The sequence below is a fragment of the Melanerpes formicivorus genome, unplaced genomic scaffold, assembly GCF_026170545.1.
Source record: "Melanerpes formicivorus ecotype bairdi unplaced genomic scaffold, bMelFor1.0.p_v2 SCAF_96, whole genome shotgun sequence".
In the NCBI taxonomy this organism is placed as follows: domain Eukaryota; kingdom Metazoa; phylum Chordata; class Aves; order Piciformes; family Picidae; genus Melanerpes; species Melanerpes formicivorus.
In genome coordinates, this window is record NW_027142448.1 from 1,367,847 (window position 1) to 1,395,280 (window position 27,434).

A 27,434-nucleotide genomic window follows, 5' to 3' on the forward strand; every position below is an offset into this window, starting at 1 on the left:
CTGGTAGGCTCGCTTAACAGCTGTGTCAGGAAGCAGTCCTCCATTCACTCCAGGAATCTTCTGGACTGCCTCCTCTCTACTGAATTAAGTTCCCAGCAGATATCTGGCAGGTTGAAGTCACCAACAAGGACAAGATCTGATGATCTTGAGACAGCCTCCAGTTGCTTGTAGAACAATTCATCAGCCTCCTCATCCTGGTTGGGTTGTCTGTAACAGACTCCAACCAGGATGTCAGATTTGTTAGGCTGCCCTCTGATTTTAACCCACAGGCTCTCAATCCCTTCATTTTCCACCTCAAGTTCTGTGGCAGAGAGTGACTCTCTACTACACAGAGCCACCCCTCCTCCTCTTCTCCCTCGCCTGTCTCTCTTTGGAGTGCAGCACTCCAATCTTGAATTGAGGGGCCCAGGACTGGACACAATACTTTCTTTTGGTATCAGCTCAACTATCCTAAGCTGTTGTGCAGTTTTACACTGTCACAGAACAACTCCAAGCTGCATGCAGAGTCAGGACAGATGAAATATGCATACTGTCAGCACAATCTCATATACTGCTGTCAAACCTTCTGCAGCCTCTTCAGGGCTGCCTCTTGAACTCAGAGGTCAGCATTGATGGGTCTGTGCCCCAAGCTGGCAATGCAGCTGGGAAAAGCAACTCCAGAGCACTGAGCACCAGCTTGCCAGCCTCTTTCCTCCACTGACTGGCTGATGCCAGGAGTGTGCAGAGCTGCATGAGGTGGCCCAGGGAGCCAGTGACACTGGCTTGTGGAGGAAGGTTGAATGTGTTTAACAATTTTGCTTCATAGTTTCTTGACGACCAAGTTCATAGACAAAACGTGGGCTTACAGTATTTGAGGTTGAAAACAATTTGGAAGAAGCAGCATACAGCCTGTGAGGTTTGTACAGATGAGAAGTGCAGATTCCTCTGCACTTGCACTAATGCTCCTCATCTTCAGAGGGGGAATCTCTTTATGTGGATGCATCCCCAAGGCATAACAGTGCTACTTATTCCAATGCACACAGATAAGCCAGGCACAGAGCTAACACCCTATACATCAAGCATGTTTCACCCTTCCCTTCTCCAGAGAAGACTTTCCAAGCATAGTTCCTAATAGTATCCTCAACCCAGCAAGCCCAGGATGACTGAAAGGCGGTTGTAGTGAGGTGTCAGTCTCTTATCCTTAGTAGTAAGTGATAGGACGGTGAGAAATAGCCTCCAGTTGCACCACGGGAGGCTTAGGTGGGATAGTTAAGAAACTTGACTAAAAGGGTTCTCAAAACACTGGAAGAGTCTCCCCAAGGAGGTGGTTGAATCCCCATCCCTGGAGGTGTTTAAAAGACGCACAGACGTGGTGCTGAAGGGCAGTGAGACCTGGCAGTTAGATAATGTTGGGCTCGATGATTGTAAGAGCACGGTTCTTCGATTCTGTGCCCGAGCTGCAGGGGCGTAGGCTCGCTGCGGGCAGGCTGCTCCCGTGCCCTTTGCTACGACCACTCCCGCAAGAGCCCACACGCCGGCGGTAGGTGCAAACCACGCCAGGCATCAGCAACGCGCGGCTGAGGCACGGCAGGACCGGCTCGCCTCTGAGGGCAGCGGCGCTGGCTCCTCCCCGCACAGCCGGGCGCACCTGCCCCGCGCCTCCGCCTCCGCTCCTCCATAAACCTTTCTTTCTTTCTCCTTCCCGTAGCCCTGGCCACCCGGCGTGTAGCCCAGCTCCCCCCTCGGCCAGTGACGGGCTCTCCTCCCCCCGCGGGCGATGCGCACTTTCACTCCTGCCTCTGGCATAGGCCGAGCGCTTTGCGGCAACCCAGCCGCCTCTAGAAACTTCTGGGGCCCTCCCTCTCCCCTCCCCTTCCTCCTCCCCGCCAACGGGGGGTCGGCGCTGCGGCGAAGGCAGGAGGCGCGCAGTTCCTGCCCCCGCTGCTGGGAGCCGCAGGCGCAGCGCAGCGCCGAGCAGCAGAGCGCGGCCAGGCCGGTGCCGAGCGTCACCCGGGGCGGCCTTTCCCTGCGCAGCTGTGGCAGCGGCAGGCGGCATGACGGCGGAGGAGATGAAAGACGATGGGGCTGCCTTGGAGGGGGTGGACATCACCCCCAAGCGCGATGAAGGCGTCTTAAAGGTACGGGGCGGCTGAGAGAGGCCGCTCCCCTTCCCCACCCCGCCGGCACAGGTTCGGGGGTCCCGGCGCCGCTGATGGAGGGTCCGACCCTCCTCGCCTGCCCGCGGGTGCTGGGCTGTCGCCGGGGCGCGTTTCGTCCTGAGGGGACAGGGGGCCAGGCCGTCAGCGGGCCGCCCCCGCTCGGCAGGCTCCCGCGGAGGACGGGGGGTGCCGCCGGTTCCCCCTTTGCCCCCCGCCCCTCACCCCGGGCAGGCTGCAGCCCCTGCTGCCCGCCGGCAAGCCTCGGGGCTGCAGAGGCCTGCGGAGGGCAGAGACGTTTCTCGCTGCGTGCAAGCTCTTTGCCGGGGGCACGGCCGGGCCGGGAGCCCCGCCTGGGCGGCGGGGTGCGGTGGCTGCCCAGAGTGTTAGCTGCGGGGGGATCCCGGCCCGCCGCCCCGGCCCCAGCCCGCAGCACGTGTTCGGGGACTGGGAGTTACAGATGGTGCCTGGGCAGGGCGCCTTGCGCCGGGCTGCACGGCCGGGGCGGGCAGTGCCGCCTTCTCTTGCCCTGGCCCGGCTTTGAGAGCGAGAGTGGGGCTCTCCATCTTGGCTGGGGCGCTCCTGCAGACCTGAGATGGTGTGTCGGACACGTGGGCCTGATGGAAATGCAGCCCGGCGGCGGGAGCCCCAAGGGCTGCCCCTGCGCTCAGCTTCCGTGGGCAAACTAGACACTAACAGCCTGCAGGTGAGGGCCGGCCACGGCAGCAGTCTGGGTTTCTGCCCTGTAGGGAGCATGCCGGCAGACTGGCCTCGCTGCTTTGTACTGAGAGACCAGTTGATAAAGGAGGCAGAATTTACACTGTGAGGAGTTACGCCAACTTCCTCCATCGCTTATTTCCTATTCCCGCATCTCTAGAAACTTCTGTAGTCGCTTAAAAACTTCAGCGAAGATGCTTTTATAGTCACGATAAAATTTCAGCGTTAACTGGTTAAGAGTAAAGGAAGCACCACATCAAACAAAATTCTGGAGCCTTCTGCCTTTAAATTGTGGCTTTGCCCTAGAGGCATTGCCAGCAGTTCTGGAGGGCTGTTGGGGGCCGGATTGGAGATGTGTGGCTGGCTTCTGGATTCTGCTTTCCCCTAACGTGCTATGGAGAGAGTATCAATGCTTTGCACGCAGTGCAGTCTTAGAGTTTTCGTCTGCATGGCTGCTCAGAAGCCGTCTGCCAGTCTCCCACATCTCAGATCCCTGAGTATGGTGAAAGGCAGCGGATCTCTGCCCGTTCACTGCGGTGCCCGCCTTCTGACGATGGAGAAGCCGGAGCTGCTTGTTGTCCTTTGGGTTTTCGTTGTTATTGTTTTGGTTTTGCTGTGGGTTTTGTTTGCTGGGTTGGGTTTTTTGTTTGGCTTTTTGTTAAAGGAGGGGGGAAGAGAAAATATTTGCTGAAGAGCTGTGGTTGTGAAAAACTCAAACACTGTGAGGTTGTAAATTGATAAAGCAGAAAAATGGAGGTCATGAAGTCCAGCCTCCATGGATTTCCCCCTAGTAATTGTCAGAGTGCAGAAATCAGGGGTTGAAATCAAGGGTTTAGCTCTGAACTAATCTGCACCAGTTTTGTACTGGTATCACTGAGCTGTTGCCAGGAGGCTTTTAAATGTGTTGGTTAGCTTTGTATCAGAATAGCGTCCAGAGGGGTTGGTTTGTTTTGCTTACCTGGTATTCTAGCCCAGTGTTCTTGCACTGTTTTAAGTTTAGATACAGAAATCTTTGCAGTCACAGTAGGAAGAGAAAAATCAGCTTTCTGCGTCTGAAAGGGAGGTACAAAGCCGGTGGGGAGCAGTGTTGCCATGTGGAGTGTGTGAAAGACTTGAAACTTGAATTTCTTGACATAAAGGCAAAAGAACAATATTGTATAAACACCAAAATTGAGGTCTTAGTTCCTTTCACATGGGACAGCTTGGTGTAGCACTGCTAAGACAGGGCGTGTGGTGAAACTTGTGTCCATTGAATGTGGTTGTGCCAAACTGGGTTCACATTGGCTGCACTAAAACGGCTTGTTTAGTTGCAGGGCTTTTTACATGGAAGCATGCTGTAGTTTAGGTTAATGATTAGATTCACGCTGGGGTTTTTATGTCTTTGTTCCCTTATCTGTGTGAGAGTGGTTGCTTGAGTTTTTGCTGTTCTTGGGGAAGAAATCAGACAGTTAGGTCTGTGGCGCTAAGAAGTGCTGTGGCACCGAGGTGGTGGAGGGCAGGAGGATGGTGTGCTGTGTGAGGGCAGGCATCCCTTTGCTCTCTGATCAGGTAGTATTGTTTTCCTCTTTTCCCTGCTTCTGTTCTTTCTTCTGTGCATCCAAGCACGTGCTTTAAACTTGAGAGCCTGACAGAAGCTGTCTGATGCCTCAGCTTTGGGTGCTAGCATTTCAGTGGGTTGCAGGGATGGTGGAAAGCAGAGTAGGAGATGGACAGCGGTCGGTTGGTTGCAAGTTGGAATCTGGGAAGGCGATTTGTAAGGGTGTGCTTCCTTCAGTAAAAAAATGATAGGTATAGGAATGTGACACTTTTATACCTTGGTTTTTAAAGGAGGAACAGCAATCCATACTTCTGTATGACTGCCCTTGAACAAACATGTCTCTGGTATGAACAGTGTGTTTGCCATCACTCTTGCCTTCTGCTTAGCTTGGGCTTTGAGTTACATGGTTTCAATCAGTGATGGAGAAAACTCAATCTGAACTGAGCAGTCTTGTTCTGGACAAGGCTTCCTATCTCTGCTGTATGAGCTGTGTCAGTACTGTTCTGTTTTCATACCCATTTCAAACAAATCCAGAGAGATTGGCTGCTCTTGCTTGTTATATAGTGTAGATTTAGTTGATCCCAGTTGTGCTATCTGGGCTGGGGAACCCCTTGGAGAAAACCAGAACCTTGCAGCTGTATGTGAAAGCAGAGTGCTGGGAATCTCTGTCAGTTGTGGGGAGGCAAAATTAGTGCAGTAGTAATTTGTAAGCCTTACAGCATTGGCTGCTAGAACTAACCTGCACCAAGACGTGATTCTGTTACCTGTCTTAAACTGGTTTAACTTCAGTAAACTTGGATCACGTTAGAACAGACTGCATGGGAAGACCTAGCTTGTTCTCTTGTTTAAATGTCTTGCCTGAACTTGGAGGTGATGATTGGTGTTGAGGAAAGTACCTGAAAAGGCAAAAAAACCCAAACAAAATAACAACAACAAAACCAAAACAAACAAAAACCCCAAACAACCCCAAGCCCTGCCTGATTTTTACCTGAGTTTCAAGCACGTTTGAAATCATTTGAGGAAAGGTAAGTGACACTGCTAACTACAGATGCAGAGAGGGACCTCATTGTGGCCTTCCAGGATCTGAAGGGGGCTACAAGAAGGCTGGGGAGGGACTGCTCAGGATCTCAGGGAGTGATAGGACTAGGGGGAATGGAATGAAGCTGGAGGTGGGGAGATTGAGGCTGGAGGGGAGGAGGAAGTTCTTCCCCATGAGAGTGGTGAAGCCCTGGAATGGGTTGTCCAGGGAGGTGGTTGGGGCCCTGTCCCTGGAGGTGTTTAAGGCCAGGCTGGGTGAGGCTGTGGCCAGGCTGATGTAGTGTGGGGTGTCCCTGCCCATGGCAGGGGGGTTGGAACTAGATGATCCTTGTGGTCCCTTCCAACCCTGACTGATACTATGATACTATGAATAGAATTAACCAGGTTGGAAAAGACCTTCAAGATCATCAAGTCCAACCTATCATCCAGCACCATCTAATCAACTAACCCATGGCACCAAGTGCCTCACCCAGTCTCCTCCTAAACACCTCCAGTGATGGTGACTCCACCACCTCCCTGGGCAGCACATTCCAATGGCCAATCTCTCTTTCTGGGAAGAACTTCTTCCTAACATCCAGCCTAAACCTCCCCTGGCACAGCCTGAGACTGTGTCCTTTTGTTCTGGTGCTGCTTGCCTGGGAGAAGAGACCAACCCCTTCCTGGCTACAACCTCCCTTTAGGGAGTTGTAGAGAGCAAGAAGGTCTCCCCTGAGCCTCCTCTAGGCTAAGCAACCCCAGCTCCCTCAGCCTCTCCTCACAGGGCTGTGCTCCAGACCCCTCCCCAGCTTTGTTGCCCTTCTCTGGACACCTTCCAGCAACTCAACATCTTTCCTAAACTGAGGGGCCCAGAACTGGACACAGGACTCAAGGTGTGGCCTGGCCAGATCTCTTAAGCCGTTGCAAACTCTTGCCAATGAAGTTCTGTATCACAGCAGAGCCATCTTGAGGTTTCTGCATTGGCAGCACTGCTCATCTGTATGAAAGTAGTCCATTTTCAGATAGCTGAAGTCGACCTGCAGACCATCTGCTGCAGGTAACACGTGCATCTGAGTGACTGGAGTTGATGCCCTGTGGGCATTTAGTTTCCATCATCTTAGTGGTGTTTACTGTTTTCCTCAGGTTGTCAAGAGAGAAGGCAGTGGGACTGAGTCTCCAATGATTGGTGATAAGGTGACTGTCCATTACACAGGATGGCTTCTTGATGGCACAAAATTCGACTCCAGTCTGGACAGGAGAGACAAATTTTCCTTTGACTTGGGGAAAGGTAATATCTTGTGCTTGCCCTTGATTGGTTGTGGTAATAATCAAGAGGGGATTCCCTTGCCTGTGGCTCCTTTGCATGTTCAAGTTGCCATTTAAACTGGTTTTCATCGCTTGAGGTTTCTTTTCAGAGTGGTCTGGTCAGAATGACTTTGAGAGTGCTTTCTGAATGACAAAACCGTGTAGCCACTTGAGGAGGCTTGCTGAGCTTACTGGCCTCATGCAGATCGCTCCAGGGGAGCAAGTTTGCCCTGAAGCATAGCGATAAAGGGTGGATCCACAGCCAGGATTTGCATTTTGTTGCTTGGTTCCTTTTGGCAAAGACTCCAGCTCAGGAGTGTTTAATTGTGACCAGGCACTGGTACAGGGTGTGCAGGGCAGCTGCAGCCTGATGAAACGTGCCCCCTCTTTCCCTAAGTTTACAAATGAACCCAAATGTGAATCTTGAAGTAGTGCACCTATCAGGTTTCACAGCCTTTCAGAATGCAAAAATCCAAACATCTTTGTTCCATCAAATCTGATTACCCAGTCCAAGCTTTCCCTGGCAATTCCTTGCCCTCCCCCCCTTCTTTTTTTTGATCCATTCTGCAGTGTAGTGAAAATTGAGAGGATGTGGAGCATGCCTATTAATAATACAAGACTGACAGAAGGCCTGCTTGATTGAGTTGAGAGGAGCAGCACAGAGAACTTGAGTAAGAGAGAGGATTTTGTTGCTGAGGTTCCATTTTTCTGTTCACTTTTGGCTTTGGAAGGAGTACTGCTACTCCTGTTTTCCTCTTTGTTGCAAGTGCATGTAACTTCTAGTTACCACTCATGCCACTCTTTGCCAATTGATAAAGTACAGAGAGAAAAGGCTGTTGGATTGGATTCAAATATAAGCAAGCAATCCCTTGCCCTAAGACCTTCTTCTTGGGAGTGTTTATTTCCTCACTCTTGAGATTGTGGCAAGTGTTTCAGCATGTGTCTGTGTTCACATGATTTGGATTCTCTAATAGGCAAGGAAGTGAGGACAGGAAGCAATTGGTGTACCTACAGTTGCAGACTGATAGGGGTTGAAAGGCACCTTGGGGGAATCCTCTAGTTCAACCCCTCTGCCAAAGCATGTTTGTCTAGACCAGGTTGCACAGGGCCATGTCCAGGTGAGTTTTGAAAGTCTTCAAAGGAAGGAGACTTCACAACTGTGGGTAGCCCAGTCCACTGCTCTGGCATCCTCAAAGTAAAGCCTTTACTTAAAGGTTTAGGTTGAGCTGTTGCCTGTTGCCCTGTCACTGGACACCACTGCAAAGAGCCCAGCCTCATTCTCTTGGCACCTGCCCTTTAAATATTCATGCATGTTGTTAAGCTCCCCTGTGCCTGCTCTTCCCCAAGCTAGAGAGCCCCAGCTGTCTCTGGAGGTGATCCACTCCCTTAGCAATCTTCATGGCCCCCCACTGGACTCTCTCCCTGTCTCTTGAACTGGGGAGACTGAACTGCATACAGTACTCCAAATGAGGCCTCACCAGGGCAGAGGGGACCCTCCCTCAGCCTGCTTCCCACACTTCTAATGCAGACCATTTGCCTTCTTGGCCTCAAGAGCATGCTGCTGGCTCTTGGTGAACTTGTCCACCAGTACCCCCAGGTCCTTCTCTCCAGAGCTGCGTTGCAGGTAGCCGGTACTGGTGCATGGAGTTATTGTTCCCCATGTACAGGACTCTCCACTTGCCAAACTTTGTGAGGTTCACCTCTGCCTAATTCTAAAGCCTGTTTGGGTCTGTTTCAACAGCAGTGCAGCCTGGTGGTGTGTCAGCCAACCCTCCCAGTTTTGCATCTTCCTTTAATCCAGGTCCTTAATGAAGGTGTTGAATAGGACTGGACTTGGTCTTCACTATTGCTGCTCTGCCTTAGCTTTTGTATACCTGAAGTGAGGATGTTCAGTTTCTCAGCTGCTGACCCCTTCCCTGTATGCCTAACAGCCATGTGATTGCACTTTGACTTGCACAGGTGAGGTGATCAAAGCATGGGACATTGCTGTGGCAACGATGAAGGTGGGTGAGATCTGTCGGATCACGTGTAAACCCGAGTACGCCTACGGCTCCGCTGGCAGCCCCCCGAAGATCCCTCCCAATGCCACACTGATCTTTGAGGTAAGTCACATCAGAGAAACTGGAAATGTATGCTTGCAAAAGAAAAGCCCAGTTTCACTGTATGGAATGGTCCAGCCAACATGGATTTAGGAAGGGCAGGTCCTGCCTCTCCAACCTGATCTCCTTCTATGATCAGGTGACTGCCTGGTGGATGTGGGGCAGGCTGTGGATGTGGTCTGCCTGGACTTCAGCAAGGCCTTTGACACCATCCCCCACAGCAAACTGCTGGCTAAGCTGTCAGCCTCTGGCTTGGACAGCAGCACTCTGAGCTGGGTTAGGAACTGGCTGGAGGCTGAGCCCAGAGAGTGGTGGTGAATGGTGCCACAGCCAGCTGGCAGCCAGGCTCCAGTGGTGTGCCCCAGGGATCAGTGCTGGGCCCCATCCTCTTTAACATCTTCATTGATGATCTGGATGAGGGCATTGAGTCAGTCATCAGCAAGTTTGCAGATGACACCAAGCTTGGAGCAGATGTTGGTCAGTTAGAGGGCAGAAGGGCTTTGCAGAGGGACCTTGACCGACTGGACAGATGGGCAGAGTCCAACAGGATGGCATTCAACAAGTCCAAGTGCCAGGGGCTGCACTTTAGCCACAACAACCCCATGTAGAGCTACAGGCTGGGGTCAGAGTGGCTGAGAGCAGCCAGGCAGAGAGGGAGCTGGGGGTGCTGATTGACAGCTGCCTGAACATGAGCCAGCAGTGTGCCCAGGTGGCCAAGAGGGCCAATGGCATCCTGGCCTGCATTAGGAACAGTGTGGCCAGCAGGAGCAGGGAAGTCATTGTGCCCCTGTACTCTGCATTGGTTAGGCCACACCTTGAGTCCTGTGTCCAGTTCTGGGCCCCTCAGTTTAAGAAGGACATTGAGAGACTTGAAGGTGTCCAGAGAAGGGCAACAAGGCTGGGGAGAGGCCTTGAGCACAGCCCTGTGAGGAGAGGCTGAGGGAGCTGGTGTTGCTTAGCCTGGAGAAGAGGAGGCTCAGGGGAGACCTCATTGCTCTCTACAACTACCTGAAGAGAGGTTGTAGCCAGGTGGGGGTTGGTCTCTTCTCCCAGGCAACCAGCACCAGAACAAGAGGACACATTCTCAAGCTGTGCCAGGGGAAGTTTAGGCTGGAGGTGGGGAGAAAGTTCTTCACTGAGAGAGTTGTTAGCCATTGGAATGTGCTGCCCAGGGAGGTGGTGGAGTCCCCATCCCTGGAGGTGTTCAAGAGGGGATTGGATGTGGCACTTGGTGCCATGGTTTAGTCATGAGGTCTGTGTTGATAGGTTGGACTCGATGATCCTCGAGGTCCTTTCCAACCTTGGTTATACTGTGATACTGTGATGCCCTTTTAAAACAGGAATGCTGGGGTTTCTGAAGTGAAAAGCATGGTCAGTTAGGGCAATGTGGGCAGAGCACAGCGTCCAGGCTGGCTGCTGCTGACCAGCAGTGGCCCTTCTCTTGGAGTCTTAAAGTGCTTGATGTGTCCAGTGGTGATTTTAATTTTGCAGTTAGGGAGTGATTGACTGTGGAGAGCACAGGCTGGGAGAGTGGACTGTCCCTGTGGTGGACTCTGAAGTAGTTGAAGAAGTGTTTAATCCTTTTGGCACTTTGTGGGACTCTGAGTAATGAACATTTGTGTTAAATGTTACAACATTTCCAACCACAGAGCGTTTCATGGCCTTGCTGATAACTCTCTGTATCTTGTTTTCTTTGCAACATTAACACAATCTTTTATGAGCTATCTGGAAGGCAGAAGTGGCAGCCACCCTGTATGAGCTGCCACAGTACAAAGTGTGTTTGAGCAGCCCTGCAGCTATGAGCTGTTCTGAGAGGCCTGAAAGCACTGTAAGAACAGTTCAAATTCAGGGTGCTTAGGGATTAGCAAAGTGTCTCTCTGGATCCAAACCATGTTGCTCAGTCATCATCATAGGCTCTTGGTCCCTGTGATGCATAGCAGTGTTGAGATTGGTGTCTGGGTAACACTGGATTTACAATCCACATGGACAGTTGGTCTCCTCAGAGATGAACTTCATAAAATCACAGAATCAGAATTGGTTTGGTTGGAAAAGACTTCAAAAGTGTCAAGATCAGCCATTACTGACTGCTGTGTTCCTCAGGACCACATCCCCAAAGTTTTTCAAGCTCTCTAGAGATGGGGATTCAACCACCTCCCTAGGGAGCCTATTCCAGTGTTTTAGAACCCTTTATGTCAGGAAGATTTCTCTTACAGCCAACCTAAATCTCCCCTGGTGCAGCTGAAGGCTATTTCCTTTTGCCACAGTATCACAGTATAACTTAGGTTGGAAAGGACCTCGAGGATCATAGAGTCCAACCTGTCACCACAGACCCCATGACTAGACCATGGCTCCATGTCCTATGAGGACAGACTGAAGGAGTTGGGGCTGTTCAGTCTGCAGAAGAGAAGGCTCCCAGGTGACCTCATTGTGGCCTTCCAGTATCTGTAGGGGGCCTGCAGGAAGGCTGGGGAGGGACTGCTCAGGATCTCAGGGAGTGATAGGACTAGGGGGAATGGAATGAAGCTGGAGGTGGGGAGATTGAGGCTGGAGGTGAGGAGGAAGTTCTTCCCCATGAGAGTGGTGAAGCCCTGGAATGGGTTGTGCAGGGAGGTGGTTGGGGCCCTGTCCCTGGAGGTGTTTAAGGCCAGGCTGGATGAGGCTGTGGCCAGGCTGATGTAGTGTGGGGTGTCCCTGCCCATGGCAGGGGGGTTGGAACTAGATGATCCTTGTGGTCCCTTCCAACCCTGACTGATACTATGATACCGAGTGCCACATCCAATCCCCTCCTGAACACCTCCAGGGTCGATGACTCCACCACCTCCCTGGGCAGCACATTCCAATGACGAATGACTCGCTCGGTGAAGAACTTCCTCCTCACCTCGAGTCTAAACCTCCCCTGGCACAGCTTGAGACTGTGTCCCCTTGTTCTGGTGTCCTGTCACTTGTTGTTTGGGAGGCAAGACCAATCCTCACCTTGGTCCAGCCTCCTTTCAGGTGGTCATTGAAGGAGAAGGTCTCCCCTCAGCCTCCTTTTCTTCAGACTAGACAGCCCCAGTTCCATCAGCTGCTCCTCATGAGACCTGTTCTCCAGACCCTTCCCCAGCTGCTTTGCCTTTCTGGACCTGTTCCAGCACCCTGATGTCTTTGTAGCGAGGCCCCCGTAACTGACTGCAATACTTGAGCTGTGTCCTCGACAGTGATGAGTCTGGGGGACAATGACATCCCTGGTCCTGGTGTTCACACATTTTTCCTAAGGCAGGAACACACTACTGGCATGTATTAGCCAGATGTCAGCCTGCACCCCAGGTCTCTCACTGCTGGGCAGCTTTCCAGTCTCTGTTTCAAGGCTGGACTGTTGTGTGTGATTGATTGTACCCCAATTGCAGGACCTAGCACTTGGCTTTGTAAAACCTCACACAATTGTTCTTGGCCTACTACTGTAGTCAGCATTCCTAAGGTTGGAAGAGACCTCAAAGATCATCGAGTCCAACCTGTCACCACAGACCTCATGACTAGAGTAGACCACTGATGCAGCCTGTCCAGGTCCCTCTGCAGAGCTTTCCTACCAGAGCAGATCAACACTGCTGCCTGTTGCAGTGTCATCCACAGAGTTACTGAGGGAGCACTCGATCCCCTCTCATCCAGAGGATTGATAAAGATGTTAAGCAAGACTCAGCCCTGGGGAGCACCACCTGTGAGTGGCCTCTAACCGGATTTAACTCTGTTCACCACAGCTCTCTGGGCGCATCTGTCCCAGCCAGTTTTTTCCCCAACATGGTAAAAATGGGCTCCATTCCAAGCACTCTAAGGTTGATCTGAATTTGACCCTAGATGGAATGAAGGGTCTAATCAGATTTTTAGCATAAGAACTGCATCTTTAATTTTCCTCCTCCTTTTGTCCTTGCATTACTTCCAAACCTCCCTAGATGTTGGATGCAGTGACGCTACCAGTAATACAGCTTGACTGTAGAGTAAGGATGTGACAGGTTCTGCTCAGTGTGGTGGCACTGCAGAGTGGTAGCTGAGAGCATGTTCTTCAAGGCTTAACACCCTCAGAAAGGATTTTCCATCATATGAAGAAATCAAACAAAACCTTGACTCCAAAACCCACTATCCATCCCTGTAGCCTGCCTGCAGAAGTGCTGTGAAAGAGGCCAGTAGTGTCTTCATCTTGCTGTAGCTGCTGAGCATCATGGCTCATGTAAGCTTTATTCACAAGCCAGGTTCACAGGCCTTTCAGTTAAAGTATCTGATTTGCAGCATTGGGAGACCCAATATTGCAGAGGGAAACCAGCCATACAGGCTTGAATACGATGTGAAACTCCTCATCCAGCATCTGCTGCACGCAGCGTAGTGTCCTGCAGGATAGGAACTGGTCCTGGCTCCCTCAACACCTCCAGTTTCAGAGATCTCTGTAGAACAGAATCTGTGACATACTGATTGGATGTGATGAGAATAAATGCACCCCCTTCCCTCCACAGATAGAACTTTTTGAGTTCAAGGGGGAGGACCTGACTGATGATGAAGACGGTGGCATCATCCGGAGAATCCATAAAAAAGGGGAAGGCTACTCCAAGCCCAATGAGGGTGCACTTGTAGAGAGTAAGTATGTCACACAAAGAGTAAAGAGGCTTGCCATGTGGGAGGGCAGAATGTTTTTCCTGATCTACAACTTCTTGCTGTGACAGGGCTTTTCTTTTCCCCTCTGCCAATTTAACAAGCTGCATTCAGCTTTCATTCTCTGATCTCTAGGAAGGCTTTTCTTCTCAAGCAGCAACTGTGTTCTCCAGAGGTGCTGCATCTGAGAACATGTTTACCTGAGCACAAAAGGGAGACTACTAACACACTTTTTCCATTTGCTGAGGAGCAAGAGGGGGATATAGTTCTGACATGGGAGTGAGAGGGAATAAAGCCCAAACAAACCCCACAAACATAAATGAACAAGGCCAGGAGGGTTTGTTAAGCTTAGCAGCAGAAGTGTTTTTGCTGCCAGTAGCCACCCTGCATAGGTAGCTGTGGAGAGGCTATTTAGGAAGAGGCTTTCCTACTGCTTGCTTTATCTGTGCTGCCATTCTCATCCATGGGTGTCTTCTGATTTTTCCTCTGGTTGTTCTGTTGGTGTTGTCTTTGTCACCAGTCCAGCTTGAAGGCCGGTGTGGAGACCGCGTGTTTGACAGGCGGGAGCTGCAGTTTGAGATCGGAGAAGGTGACGACTATGATATTCCCCATGGTCTGGAGAAAGCAATCCAAAAAATGGAGAAATCAGAGGAGTCTGTGTTCTATCTCAAACCCAAGTATGCTGCCTCTTTTGTTACTTGAAAAGCTTAAACTAAGCATCTGGCAAGAGCAAAGTGTTTGGTGATGGTGTACTTTGGCTTTGTTCTGTGCCGTGGTGAAAACTTGATCAGCCCCAAAAGTTGTGAGGGAGATGTACAAAGCTCAGATTGCTTTGCCACTTGGTTCTGAAGTAGTAGCACTCCTAAACATACTTACTTCATGCTCTGATCTTGATGAATGTTAGATAAAAGTACTGTTACTCTCTGTGCAAGTATTGCTTTATTAAGAGGAACCACAACAACCTAAGGTAAAGAAGTACCTAGGGAGATACCTAAATAACAGCCTCACTATAGGAAAAGAGCTCATGAGTCTTCTCAGCAGCCCTGTTGTTACCAGATGGCTAGACTTCAGGTGATATGGTTATTAACACTGGAAAGAAATCCTTTGTCAGTAGAAAATGTTCCCTGGAGTTGTGAGAGCTTTTTGGAATAGAATTTAAAGATAATCTTGTGAGACACAAGGCAAAGCTGCATCCAAATCTTGGACCATTATGACAACTCTCTGAGACATATGACTGCCCAGTATTGTGACTTGGAGATAAGAATTTCTCTTCCCAGTGAGAATGTCTGAAACAAGTGGAGCTTGCACTGATTGTCTGCCCAAAACTATGTTTTCAGACTTTAAGTTTTTGGAACTAAACCCAATGGGAAAAGAAAGCAAAGCCATCTGGTCTTGAGGATATTGCTGCTAATATGCAGCTTCTTGGAGTAGCAGAGCCTTTCTGTAGTCATTCACTGATCAGTAAGCTGGTAGGCAGTGTCTTAAGTGTGCAGCTGTTCACTTAATCTGTATTTACAGTGCTCCCTGCTTTCCTGACCATAGCAGTAAAATACAGGTGCTCTGAAGGAAACAGCCAGTTTCATAGTCAGGGTTGGAAGGGACCACAAGGATCATCTAGTTCCAACCCCCCTGCCATGGGCAGGGACACCCCACACTACATCAGCCTGGCCACAGCCTCATCCAGCCTGGCCTTAAACACCTCCAGGGACAGGGCCCCAACCACCTCCCTGGACAACCCATTCCAGGGCTTCACCACTCTCATGGGGAAGAACTTCCTCCTCACCTCCAGCTTCAATCTCCCCACCTCCAGCTTCATTCCATTCCCCCTAGTCCTATCACTCCCTGAGATCCTGAGCAGTCCCTCCCCAGCCTTCCTGTAGGCCCCTTCAGATACTGGAAGGCCACAATGAGGTCACCTGGGAGCCTTCTCTTCTCCAGACTGAACAGCCCCAACTCCTTCAGTCTGTCCTCACAGAGAGCTGCTCTGCTCATCCTCCTGGCCCTTCTCTGGACACCTTCCAGCACCTCCAGATCCCTCTTGCAATAGGGGCTCCAGAACTGGAGGCAGAACTCCAGGTGGGGTCTCAGCAGAGCTGAGCAGAGGGGGAGAATCACCTCCCTTGCCCTGCTGGCCACACTTCTCCTGCTGCAGCCCAGGATCTGATTGGCTTTCTGGGCTGCAAGTGCACACTGAGAGCTCCTGGTGAGCTTCTCCTCCACCAGCACCCCCAAGTCTCTCTCCTCAGGGCTGCTTTCCAGCCAGTCCCTGCCCAGCCTGCATTTGTGCCTGGGATTGCCTCCACCCAGCTGCAGGACCCTGCCCTTGCTCTTGGTGAAGCTCATGAGGTTGGCTTGTGCCCACCTCTCCAGCCTGTCCAGGTCCCTCTGGATGGATCCCTTCCCTCCAGCTGTCTGCTGCACCACACAGCTTGGTGTCATCAGCAAACCTGCTGAGGGTGCACTCAGTGCCACTGTCCATGGCACCCACAAAGATGTTGAACAAGCCTGGTCCCAGGACTGATCCCTGAGGGACTCTGCTTGTCCCTGGCCTCCCCTGGGACATGGAGCCATTGACAGCCACTCTTTGGGTGCAGCCATCAAGGCAGTTCCTTATCCATCTAGTGGTCACCCATCACACCCATGTGTCACCAGCCTGGAGACCAGGATGTGGTGTGGTTTCAGACCATGACTGTAAGATGTGTGTAAGTTGGAAGTTTTTTCCCTTGATGGAAAGAACTTGGCTTTTCCTTCACGTAAGATGAAAAGAATAGGAAAGAATAGAAAGGATAAGTTGGAGATGAGCAGCATTAAAACCTTGTGCTTACTGATTTTATAGTAGAACCCAGAGTTCTTCAAGCTGGTAGGTCTTGTAATAACAGTGTACAGGCATTCTAGATTTGCATGGGGGTTTTGCCTCCAGCTTCCTATGTAGCAAATATGGCTGGAGGGATAGTTTTTGAGCTCTTGGTTCTTTTTTCTTTGTTCCTCCCCAATCTTACAGCTATGGTTTTGGAAGTGCTGGGAAGGAGAAATTCCAGATTCCTCCAGATGCTGAGCTACAATACGAAGTGAAACTCAAAAGCTTTGAGAAGGTAGGAGCCACAGATGGAAGTCCCAAAGAAATTGGGAGGTGGGGGAAGAAGGGGACATGCAGCTTAAACACTGAAATCCTTGAACATTGATCTGACATAGGGCAGCCACTGTTATCATGGAGAATGACAGAAGGGGAGATCTTGGCTGAATTTACCCTCATTCTTACTGTGTCCCTGTTTGTTGCCATCACTATCACTCCTGCTCTTACCCAGTTTCCTGAAAGCAGTGCAAAACTGCTGTCCCAAACCAGTCTCTACTCCCCTGTTAGTGGGAAGAAGCATAGCCACTTGGTTTCCTCAGGAGTTTCATTGTCTTGAACTGTTCCTGTTTGGCTAGGCTAAGGAGTCCTGGGAAATGAACACAGATGAAAAGCTGGAACAAAGCAGCATTGTGAAGGAGAGAGGCACTCAGTACTTCAAGGTAAATTAACAGTCCCCAGTAGTATCTCTTAGTCCATCCTTGTCATAGGCTGCTAAAGATGTATGTCATTTCAGAGTAGTGGTTGTGGCAGTCTCTGCCATGCTTTCCAGGGAGGACTGGAGGGAAAGGTGGCTTTGGAGGGGTGGGGAAGGCCTTACAGTTAGTCTGTGCAAAGAATTAACTCTGCAGAGAGCTCTGTCAGAGCTGTTTGCTGTATCTACAGGTAATTGAGGCATACATTGCATAGCAATAAGGTCACAGTATTTAAGTTCTTGTTCTGGGGTAGTGCTGTGAAGGAGCAATGCTCATGTGGGTAGAAATGTGTGGAGAAGCTGGCTCAAAGTGAGCAGCTGAAAGTAGGCTAAGTCATTATCTCCATGGCACAGCAATAGTTGTGCTGTCTTGAAAAAGCCCTGTCTTCCTTGTTCTGTATCACAAATTGAATACAAGGTGGGAGAGTGGAGTATCAGTGCTGTCCTAGACCCCTAGCTCTAATGGGGGAGCCAGTGAATATGCCTGAACTGTTTTCTGCTCCTAAGCAGGGATGGCTTTCAGGAGTAGTATATTTTTGACAATAGAAGTTATTTTCAGCCTGTTGCTCAAGGTAAGTGTAAGGGGTGAGAGGGAGGTAGGATGATCTGTGTGCTAATTGAACAACATTTATTACAGGAGGGGAAGTACAAACTGGCAGCCTTACAGTATAAGAAGATTGTGTCATGGCTGGAGCATGAATCAGGACTCTCTGATGAGGAGGAAACAAAAGCCAAAAGCTTGAGGCTTGCTGCCCACCTTAATCTGTCTATGTGCCATCTCAAACTGAAGGAATACTCCCAGGCTTTGGAGAACTGCAACAAGGTAGTAAAGGGTTTATTTATTCTTAAGCTCCACAAGCAACCTAGCAGTTCTATCTCTTGCTTTAACTGTGTAAGGGGGTAGAAGGCCAGGTGGTGTTTGACCTTTATTGGCAGCTGGGTAGTACTGGATATGCAGTGTGAATCATAGAATGCCTTGGGTTGGAAGGGATCTTAAAGATGAGCTAGTTCCAACCCCTCTGCCATGGGTAAGGACATGTTCTACTAGACCAGGTTGGACAAGGCCTTCAGCAAACTGACCTTGACCATTTCTGGGGAGGGGGCATCTGCATCATCCCTGGGCCACTTGTTCCAGGGTCTCACCACCCTCACAATAAAGAACTTCTTCCTAATACCTCATCTACCCTTTTCCAGCTTAAAGCCATTACCCCTTGTGCTATCACTACTCAGCTTTCTTGTGGGCTGCCTCCAGGTACTGGAAGGCTGCTTTAAGGTCTTCTGATGCCTTCTTTTCTCCTGGCTGAACAGCCTCAACTCTCACAGCCTGTCCCCATGGAGAAGGTGTTCCAGCCCTCTGATCATCTTTGTGGCCTTCTCTGTACCCACAGCAACAATTCAGTATCCTCCTTGTGTTGGGGGCTGCAAAACTGGACAGTGCACTGGTGGGCTCTCACATGAGTAGAGAGGGAGAATCACTTCCCTCATCCTGCTGGTCACACTTCTTTTGATGTAGCCCAGGATATGGTTGGCCTTCTGGGCTGCAAGCAAACATTGCTGGCTGATGTTGAGTGTTGCATCGAATCAGTTACTTTTGTAAGTGCTGTCTTTGGAATGTCTTCCCCTAACTTGCTGCTACATGGAAAATACTGAAATACTTAGAAACTACAAGCACCAGGATGTGGTGAAGGTAGTCATGTTGTCACAAGTCCTTCAAAGAGCTGGAACAGCCAGGACTAAGTCTCAGACTTGATGCTTTGCTGTCAAATAGAATAGACCAGGTTGGAAGAGACCTTCAAGATCATGGTGTTCAACCTATCATCCAACACCACCTAATCAACTAACCCATGGCACCAAGCACCCCATCAAGTCTCCTGAACACCTCCAGTGATGGTGATTCCACCATGTCCTTGGGCGGCCCATTCCAATGGGCAATCACTCTCTCTATGAAGAATTTCTTCCTAACATCCAGTCTAAACCTCCCCTGGCACAGCTTGAGACTGTGTCCTCTTGTTCTGGTGCTGGTTGCCTGGGAAAAGAGACCAACCCTCACCTGGCTACACCTCCCTTCAGGTAGTTGTAGAGAGCAATAAGGTCTGCCCTGAGCCTCCTCCAGGCTAAGCAACCCCAGCTCCCTCAGCCTCTCCTCACAGGGCTGTGCTCCAGACCCCTCCCCAGCTTTGTTGCCCTTCTCTGGACACCTTCCAACATCTCAACATCTTTCCTAATCTGAGGAGCCCAGAACTGGACACAGGACTCAAGGTGTGGCCTTGCAGTGCAGCATACAGGGGCAGAGTGACCTCTGACCTCCCTGCTCCTGCTGGCCACACTGTTCCTGCTGCAGGCCAGGATGCCCTTGGCCCTCTTGTATACTAAATGAGCAGTCTTGTGCTTACTGCTCCTGCAGCCACTCATGTTATTAGTAACCCTATCAAGACTGCATCAGAAGGGACAATTTGTAGCAGTCTCTAGTTCTCTGGTTGTACACTATGTTAAGAATCCTATCTGTGGATGTGACTGTGTCTGTTGTGATTCAGGCTCTGGAGCTGGACAGCAACAACGAGAAAGGCCTGTTCCGGCGCGGGGAAGCACACTTGGCCGTCAACGACTTCGAGCTGGCCCGGGGAGACTTCCAGAAAGTGATACAACTCTATCCAGCCAACAAAGCTGCCAAAGTGCAGCTGGTCACCTGTCAGCAAAAAATCCGGGAGCAGCACGAGAAGGAGAAGAAAATGTATGCTAACATGTTCCAAAGGCTTGCAGACAAAGACTTAAAGGTGAGTACCCCGCTCCAGGACGCCGGGGGAGGTGGCGGCGTGTCGGGCGGGGAAGAGCCCTTTAGCTGTTCAGCTCACCTTTGGGTGCAGAGAAGCACAGTGGGAGGACACTCACGTGGCTTCCTCTAGTGGGGGGAAAAACTGGAGCTAGCCAGCAATCAGTGATGTTCACACAAGATGGCCTCAAGACAACTGGCAGTACCAAGCATTGCACAGAATGCTTTGACTCATTTCAATAGATTTTGCAGCAGAGCAGTGTTAATCAGAAAGCAATTGAAGTAGTGGGGTGCAGAGATGGTAGCAGTCAAGCACTGAAGAAACTACCTTCAGTCTGGAGAAGAGAAGGCTCAGAGGTGACCTAATTGTGGCCTTCCAGTATCTGATGGGGGCCTATAAGAAGGCTGGTTAGGGACTGCTCAGGATCTCAAGGAGTGATAGGACTAGGGGGAATGGAATGAAGCTGGAGGTGGGGAGATTGAGGCTGGAGGGGAGGAGGAAGTTCTTCCCCATGAGAGTGGTGAAGCCCTGGAATGGGTTGTCCAGGGAGGTAGTTGAGGCCCTGTCCCTGGAGGTGTTTAAGGCCAGGCTGGCTGAGGCTGTGGCCAGGCTGATGTAGTGTGGGGTGTCCCTGGCCATGGCAGGGGGGTTGGAACTAGATGATCCTTGTGGTCCCTTCCAACCCTGACTGATACTATCATACCTTGAAGAGAGTATTGCTAAAGAAATTCTGAAGAAATGTCTCTCCTGGTGCTTGGGTGGCCCATGTCCTGGAGACATGTCTGTTGTACAGATGGTGTTGAGCATGACCTTCTCTTGGAGACATTAAGATGTAGATGATGCTGTCCACCTTAAATGTCACAGGCTGATATGAAGCATCAGAATTCAGACTCTCAGAAATTCACTATTTAGTCTAGGGATAGTTTTCCCACTAAATTTCAGTGGAATAGCAGTGCCTACTAGTTCAGCTAACAAAGGCAGTGCTTGAAGATGTGCTGTTACCTGCACAGGTTGTATGAGTTAGCAAGAAGCACTCAAAGTTGTCTGCAAGAACCACCAAAAACATAGCCTGAAGTTTGAAGGTGCAGAAGGAGCAGGTGATCTTGTAACTTGCAAGACAAACCTGGAATCTCTATCACACTCAGATTGTCTCAGTAGTGTTTGCATCTTGTGAGGTCATTTTCAGAGACCTTTGTGTCCCCCTACCCCAGAATATGCACAGAAAATCTGTCAGAGGCTGGGTACCTCAGTTCCTGTGGATGAGTGTCACTGAGTCTGTGCAGGAGCCCACTCTCCTCACTGACAGTGCAGCTGAGACTCATTGTTTCCTCCATGAAACACTTCACAAATCTCTCTCTCCCCTAGCCTTTCAAAAGGAAACCTATCTGAATCAACCTGCCCCTTAGAGGTAATGGGAGATGTATTCCATTCTCCATAGTAGTCATAGTGTAGGGCAGCCACCCCTAGCTGGGTGGTTGGGTGGGCAGGCTGTTCTGCTTGTGGTGTTTGGTTGTGGATGTCACTTGTTTTGCTGTTTGGTGGTTTTTAGGGGGAGGATTTCTTGTTGAGGGTTGTTTTTTTCCTGCAAAGAGTAGCCATAGTTCTGTGGATTTGGTTCTGCTTCTCCTGGAGAAGTGTAGGCAAACACATCAACACACATGTTGTCAGACATCTGGAATAGGCTCCCCAGGAAGGTGGTTGAAGCCCCTGGAGGTGTTGAAAAGGTTCAGAGGTGTGCTGAGGGGCATGGTCCAAGCACCAGACTTGGCAGAGTTAAATAATGGTTGGACTTGAACATCTGCAATGATTCTCTTGTGCTTGTAGTTACATATCTGGCTAAAGCAGCCTGAGGTCAGCACTCCTCACTTACTGCTGGTTGGAATCTGGAAGAAAGCACTCTTTCCTTTTTCATAGTGCTGTGTGTAGCACCAGGACCAGTGCTGGTTAGTATCAATGACAGGACAGGGAGGTATCATAGTATCAGTCAGGGTTGGAAGGGACCACAAGGATCATCTAGGTCCAACCCCCCTGCCATGGGCAGGGACACCCCACACTAGATCAGCCTGGCCACAGGCTCATCCAGCCTGGCCTTAAACACTTCCAGGGACAGGGCCCCAACCACCTCCCTGGACAACCCATTCCAGGGCTTCACCACTCTCATGGGGAAGAACTTCCTATATCAAGCTGAGGGGTGCAATTGATAAGACTGAATGATGGGATGCTGTCTAGCTGGGTTAGAGAGCAGTGGGCTGAGGAGAACCTCATGAGGTCCAGTAAGTGCAGAGTCCTGCACCTGGGTTGGGGTAACCTTCGATTTCAGTACAGGTAAGAGTAGCCCTGCAGAAAAGTCCTTGGGTGTAGTGGTTGGTGAGGAGCTGGGCATGAGTCAGCAATGTGCACTTGCAGCCCAGAAGGCAGATTACATCCTGGGATGTGGTAGATTGAGAGAGATGATTCTGCCACTCAGCTCCGGTGAGACCTCATCTGGAGTACTTTGTCCAGCTCTGGGGGCCCCCAACACAAGAAGGACATGGACCTGCTAGAGCAGGTCCAGAGGAGGGCTGGAGCATCTCTGCTATGAAGACGGGCTGAGAGAGTTGGTGCTGTTCAGCCTGGAGAAAAGAATGCTCTGGGCAGACCTTACAGCAGCATTTCAGTATCTGCAGAGGACCTGCAGGAAAGCTGGGGAGGGACCATTTATGTGGCATGTGGCACTAGGACAAGGGGCAGCAGTTTTAAACTAGAGCAGGGCAGTTTTAGATTAGACAGAAGGAGAAAGTTACTCACAGTGAGAGTGGTGAGGTACTGGAACACGTTGCCTAGAGATGTGGTGGAGGCCCTATCCCTGGAGGCATTTGTGGTCTGACTTGATGGGGCCCTGAGCAACCCTGATCCAGCTGGAGGTGTCCCTGCTTACTATAGGGAGGTTGGACAAGATGACCTTTGAGAGTCTCTTCCAACCCAGTGCATTCTGTGATAGCCAGGCAGTATCTTCACTTTTGGCAGACTCTAATGAAGAATCTTGGTAAGATAAAAGGTCCTGCAGCTGAGCCAGAAGTGGCTCACTGTTGGGCAGCTGCATTTCTGGACTTGCAGGGTTTAGTTGCCAGATGTCAGTTGTGCTGTGCAGGGTCCTTTATCTAGCACAGTTTGGACTCTGGCTTCCTCCACTAGGTGGGAGGTGTGGTACACAGCAGGGGAGGAAAAGTGGGTAGCTGAAACAAGCTATGGGAAGTATGGAAGGGACAATCCTTATGTCTTCCAAAGGTCCAGCTCAGCCCCTGAGGCAGCTGGTTGAGCTGTGCTCCTGGCAGAGGGCAGGCTCTCGGTCCCTGTATTGCAGACCGATTGCGATACTGCAGAGGAATGATGCTTAGTTCCAGCTTTCCCATCTGCTTTGGAAAGAATCAGCTTGGAGTCACTCACTCAAGTTGGAAAAGACCCTTGAGATCACAGAGTCAAACTGTTAACCCAATGCTACCAAGCCCACCACTGAGCCCTGTCCCTCAGCACCCCATCTGCCTGTCTTCTAAGCACCTGCAGGGGTGGTGGCTCAGCCGCTTCCCTGGGCAGTCTTCTCTGGCACTTGACAACTCTTTGGGGAAAGAAATTGTTCCTAGTATTCAATCTAAACATCCTCTGGTACAAGTTGAAGCCATTTCCTCTCTTCCTATCACTTCTTACTAGGGAGAAGAGACTGGCCCTCCCTCACCTCACTCCAGCTTGCAGGAAGAAGAGAGCAAAGAGGTCTCCCCTTACTTTCCTTTTCTTCAGGCAACTACCCCAGTTCCCACATCTCCCCCTCCTAAGACCTGTGCTCTAGACCCATGTCTGTTGTGGTTTTTTGGAAGAAGGCCTTTCTTTTCCACCATTATCACTGTCTTATGTTTCAGTGAGGGCCCCAAAACTGAACCCAGTGCTCATGATGTCTCCTCACCACTGCAGGGGACAGTCACTCTCCCTGGTCCTGCTGGTCACAGTACTCCACAGATACAGGCCAGGATGCTGCTGTTCCAGTTCCTTGTCCTCAATAGTTGGATGATCTTGCTGATGTGCCTGTGCTCACATTGGTTTCTCTTGGAGCCATCTGCCCTGATTTAAACAAATGCAGTTTTATATGAAAAGAGATTAATGGAATATGGAGCTGCAAACAAAGGACTCTTGCCTCCTGGGTCAGTCCTGGGGACTTTCTTGAAGGGAGGGAGAGAAAAACCAAACACACAACACACACACAACCCAAACAAACAAAAAACCCCACCCCACACCCAAAACACCAACAACACAAACCCCAACCTTTCCCTGCTAATCCATTTATGATTACTGCAGCTCAGATAGCAGCTGTGGGAGAATTCCCTAAGTTATGGAGAAAGAGGATTTGTTACACAATGTTGTCTGAGAAGGCAGCTTGTGCTCCTGATATCTGCCTAGCCTACCATCTGTTGAAGCTCAACAGCCACTCTGGCATCAGTGGTTCTTTTCATGGCTTGCTCACATAGGTGAGGTGTGAGTTTTTAACCTCGAGGGTGTTTTTCCCCTTGCCTGAAGGGGGCTACAGGAAGGCTGGGGAGGGACTGCTCAGGATCTCAGGGAGTGATAGGACTAGGGGGAATGGAATGAAGCTGGAGGTGGGGATATTGAGGCTGGAAGTGAGGAGGAAGTTCTTCCCCATGAGAGTGGTGAAGCCCTGGAATGGGTTGTGCAGGGAGGTGGTTGAGGCCCTGTCCCTGGAGGTGTTTAAGGCCAGGCTGGCTGAGGCTGTGGCCAGGCTGATGTAGTGTGGGGTGTCCCTGCCCATGGCAGGGGGGTTGGAACTGGATGATCCTTGTGGTCCCTTCCAACCCTGACTGATACTATGATACCAGAAGGCCAGGTTTGCTAGCTGACAGATTTTCTGTGGAGAGGAGGCCTTGCTCTTGTTTCACAGCCATTCTTGGGCTGTAGCTTCTTGTTCAAGATAAGTTGATTTAACACTTTAAAGATTCTCCCCCTCTGATCTCTTTCCATTCCCCTCCCTCAACACTGTGCTTATCTTTCCTTGCTCCTGCCTGGTTCTCATCTCACTTCATAAGGTGCTTTAGGGTGCTAGGCTGACGGGTGGAAGACCAATCTCATTGTGCTGTCTCTTGAGATCACAGTATACTGTGAGATGAGCAGGACAAGACATTTCTGCCTCCCTTAGTTTGAAAATGAGTGCAAGGTCAGAGTGTGCAGGTTGTGTCCCACTGTAAAACCTGATCTCAGACCCTTACCACGTGGCTGCCTGCTCCCCACACCCCTTCATTTGGACTGGAAGGTACAGCAAGGAGAGGACTTCAACAGCAGCCACCTTGTCAGACTAGACTATTAGCTAAGCTCTTAAAGGACATCCAAGTGACTACTGTCCAGTTGAAGCCACTCTTCATGAAACTAGTTGTCCAACAAAAGTGTTTTACTGTCTCAAGTCTGAGTGTGTGTCATGCAAGTTGGGGGTGGGGTATGGGAATTGCTGAGATAGAGACCAATGGAGTTTGGTTCAGTGCAGAAGCTGCCTAAATGAATGTCTGCATTGGGGCAAGCATGTGCATTTCATTCTGACTCGCAGCAGTCTAACCCCAGCATTGTTCCCAGTCTTCTCTAAACTGCTGCTGATTTCTGAGATGCAGGAAAAAGGCAAAGAAATGGTTGTTTTGTCTTGGCTGAAGGCCCCAAGTCAGCCTTGCAGGGAGCCCAGGGATCCCAGAGAGAAAAATCAGGTACTGTTTGTGGTGGTGGTGGTTGCAAGTGCTGGCAGCTTTGTGTAACACAGGACTGTGTTTTCTTCTTGTCTGTGTTCAGTCAGCTGCTACTCTTCAGAGCAGACACACTGAAGATGCAGAGATGGAAGACGGGCAGAACGGCGTGGAAGAGAAGTCGGAGGTTCCCACAGAAGCATAAACCAAACCCTGTTCCATTAGTTTTGTAAATGAAATAATTTCCAGTGAATTAGACCTTTATTTTTCTACCTGGTTGGACAGTGGCTTCAGGGGAGCAGAGTCTGAAGCCACCACACACAGTCAGTTCCAGTGTTCTATGTTGGTTGAAGAACCTGAGTGGCAGCATAAATCTGGTTTGATCCTAGGGACTTTATTTATTCATTCAGCCTCTGTTACTGTTCAGGTTCTGTCTGGATTTACTTTGCTTGGTTTATTTGCATTTTGCCATTGGTGTTTATCTCTCTTTGGATCCAGCTCACTTTAATCCCAAGTTCTGCTTCCTAAATTTTACTTCTTTAAAGCAATGGGCCTTTTCCTGGAGTCCTCACACGAGGCCTGAGAACAGTTTGTCGCTCCCAGTTCTGCCTTGGCATTGCCCTGTCCCTTCTGCTCGGTAGGGAGTCCTTCCAGTAAGTGTTGTATCCTTTCTTGTATGCCTCCTGTTTGCAACTTGCTGATGGTGAAGACTGTGAAGTCCTAGCTTAAGTAATAAAGCTGCAATTAAACTCAAGAAAACAGAACTGCCTGTGGGGTTTTTATTGGAATCTGCACAGAATTAAGAGACCCAGGCAACCAGAACAAGGGGACACAGTCTCAAGCTGCGCCAGGGGAGGTTTAGACTCGAGGTGAGGAGGAAGTTCTTCACCGAGCGAGTCATTCGTCATTGGAATGTGCTGCCCAGGGAGGTGGTTGAGTCATCGACCCTGGAGGCGTTCAAGGGGAGATTGGATGTGGCACTTGGTGCCATGGTCTAGGCATGGGGTCTGTGTTGATAGGTTGGACTCAATGATCCTCGAGGTCCTTTCCAACCTAAGTGATACTGTGATACCTTCCCTGTGGTGACTTGGTGTGTTCTCATCCATGTAGCTGTGTGCCAGCTCCAGAAATCAGAGTGGTTTTCTGTCCACAGAGAGCTCCACAGTAATTGGTCATTTACCCATGGTTAAGGGGGGGGGGAAACACACTGCTGAACATCATGCAAAAAAACAGGTTGTAGCTTATGCATGGTTGATTTTCTGTTCATGTAGCAACCTTCCTCTTCACCTTCCACGCTGCAAAAATAATGTACTTACCCCTGAAAGTGGCTTTGAGGGGAAGGTTATAATGGTTTAACACATCACACATCCTTCTACAGCCTACTGAACTACAGACTGCTGAGTGATTCTAACATCTGCTTGTCCCCATCTCTGCAAGAAAGCTTTTACTTCATCTTCTGCTTCTTTCTGCAACACATTGTGTCTTGTTTGGGTGTGGGGGTGCTTTGGGGTTTTGTAGGGGTGGGTGTTTTGCTTGTCAGCAGGCACTGAATGTAGTGCTCGAACCCACTGTCTCTCTTCATCCTGTTTTACACCAGCATCTCCACTGCCCTGTTCTGAGACCCTCTGGCAACAGGGATGCTTCTGTCAGCTCTGCAGGGAGAAGGTATATAATCTGTTCCTTTCAGATACAGAAGTGGAATTGTTGTAGTGAGAGGTGTCTTTGCATGGCACAGGAGGGGCTGGAATTGTGTGACTATTGCAGTTACCTGTGTTTTAACATGAATGATGTCCAAAATGTTAGTTTGAATTCCTGGTCTCCTTTGCTGAGACAGCAGGACTGTATATAAGCACTTAGGAGGGTCTTAAGGGTTGGGAAGGTGCCAGTACCTGTGCCAGCTTGGGCCTGGCAGCTGTATTAATGGAACTGTCTTCAAAGTGGGAAGGCTTGCTTGATGTGCTACCCTCCCCTCAGGCCCAAGAGAAG

The 27,434-nt window shown here is 50.2% G+C and overlaps 1 protein-coding gene across 1 annotated transcript; it reads left to right on the top strand.

Annotated features, from left to right (window-relative positions):
• Nucleotides 1-1,914: 1,914 nt before the first annotated feature.
• FKBP4 (FKBP prolyl isomerase 4) lies at nt 1,915-26,212 on the top strand. The gene is made up of 10 exons (XM_068166074.1): nt 1,915-2,117; nt 6,547-6,691; nt 8,668-8,810; nt 13,289-13,409; nt 13,945-14,101; nt 16,426-16,516; nt 16,854-16,937; nt 17,607-17,792; nt 19,504-19,743; nt 25,555-26,212. The coding sequence occupies exons 1-10, from the start codon at nt 2,034-2,036 to the stop codon at nt 25,651-25,653; spliced, it is 1,350 nt and encodes a 449-aa protein (XP_068022175.1). The 5' UTR covers nt 1,915-2,033; the 3' UTR covers nt 25,654-26,212.
• Nucleotides 26,213-27,434: the final 1,222 nt, after the last annotated feature.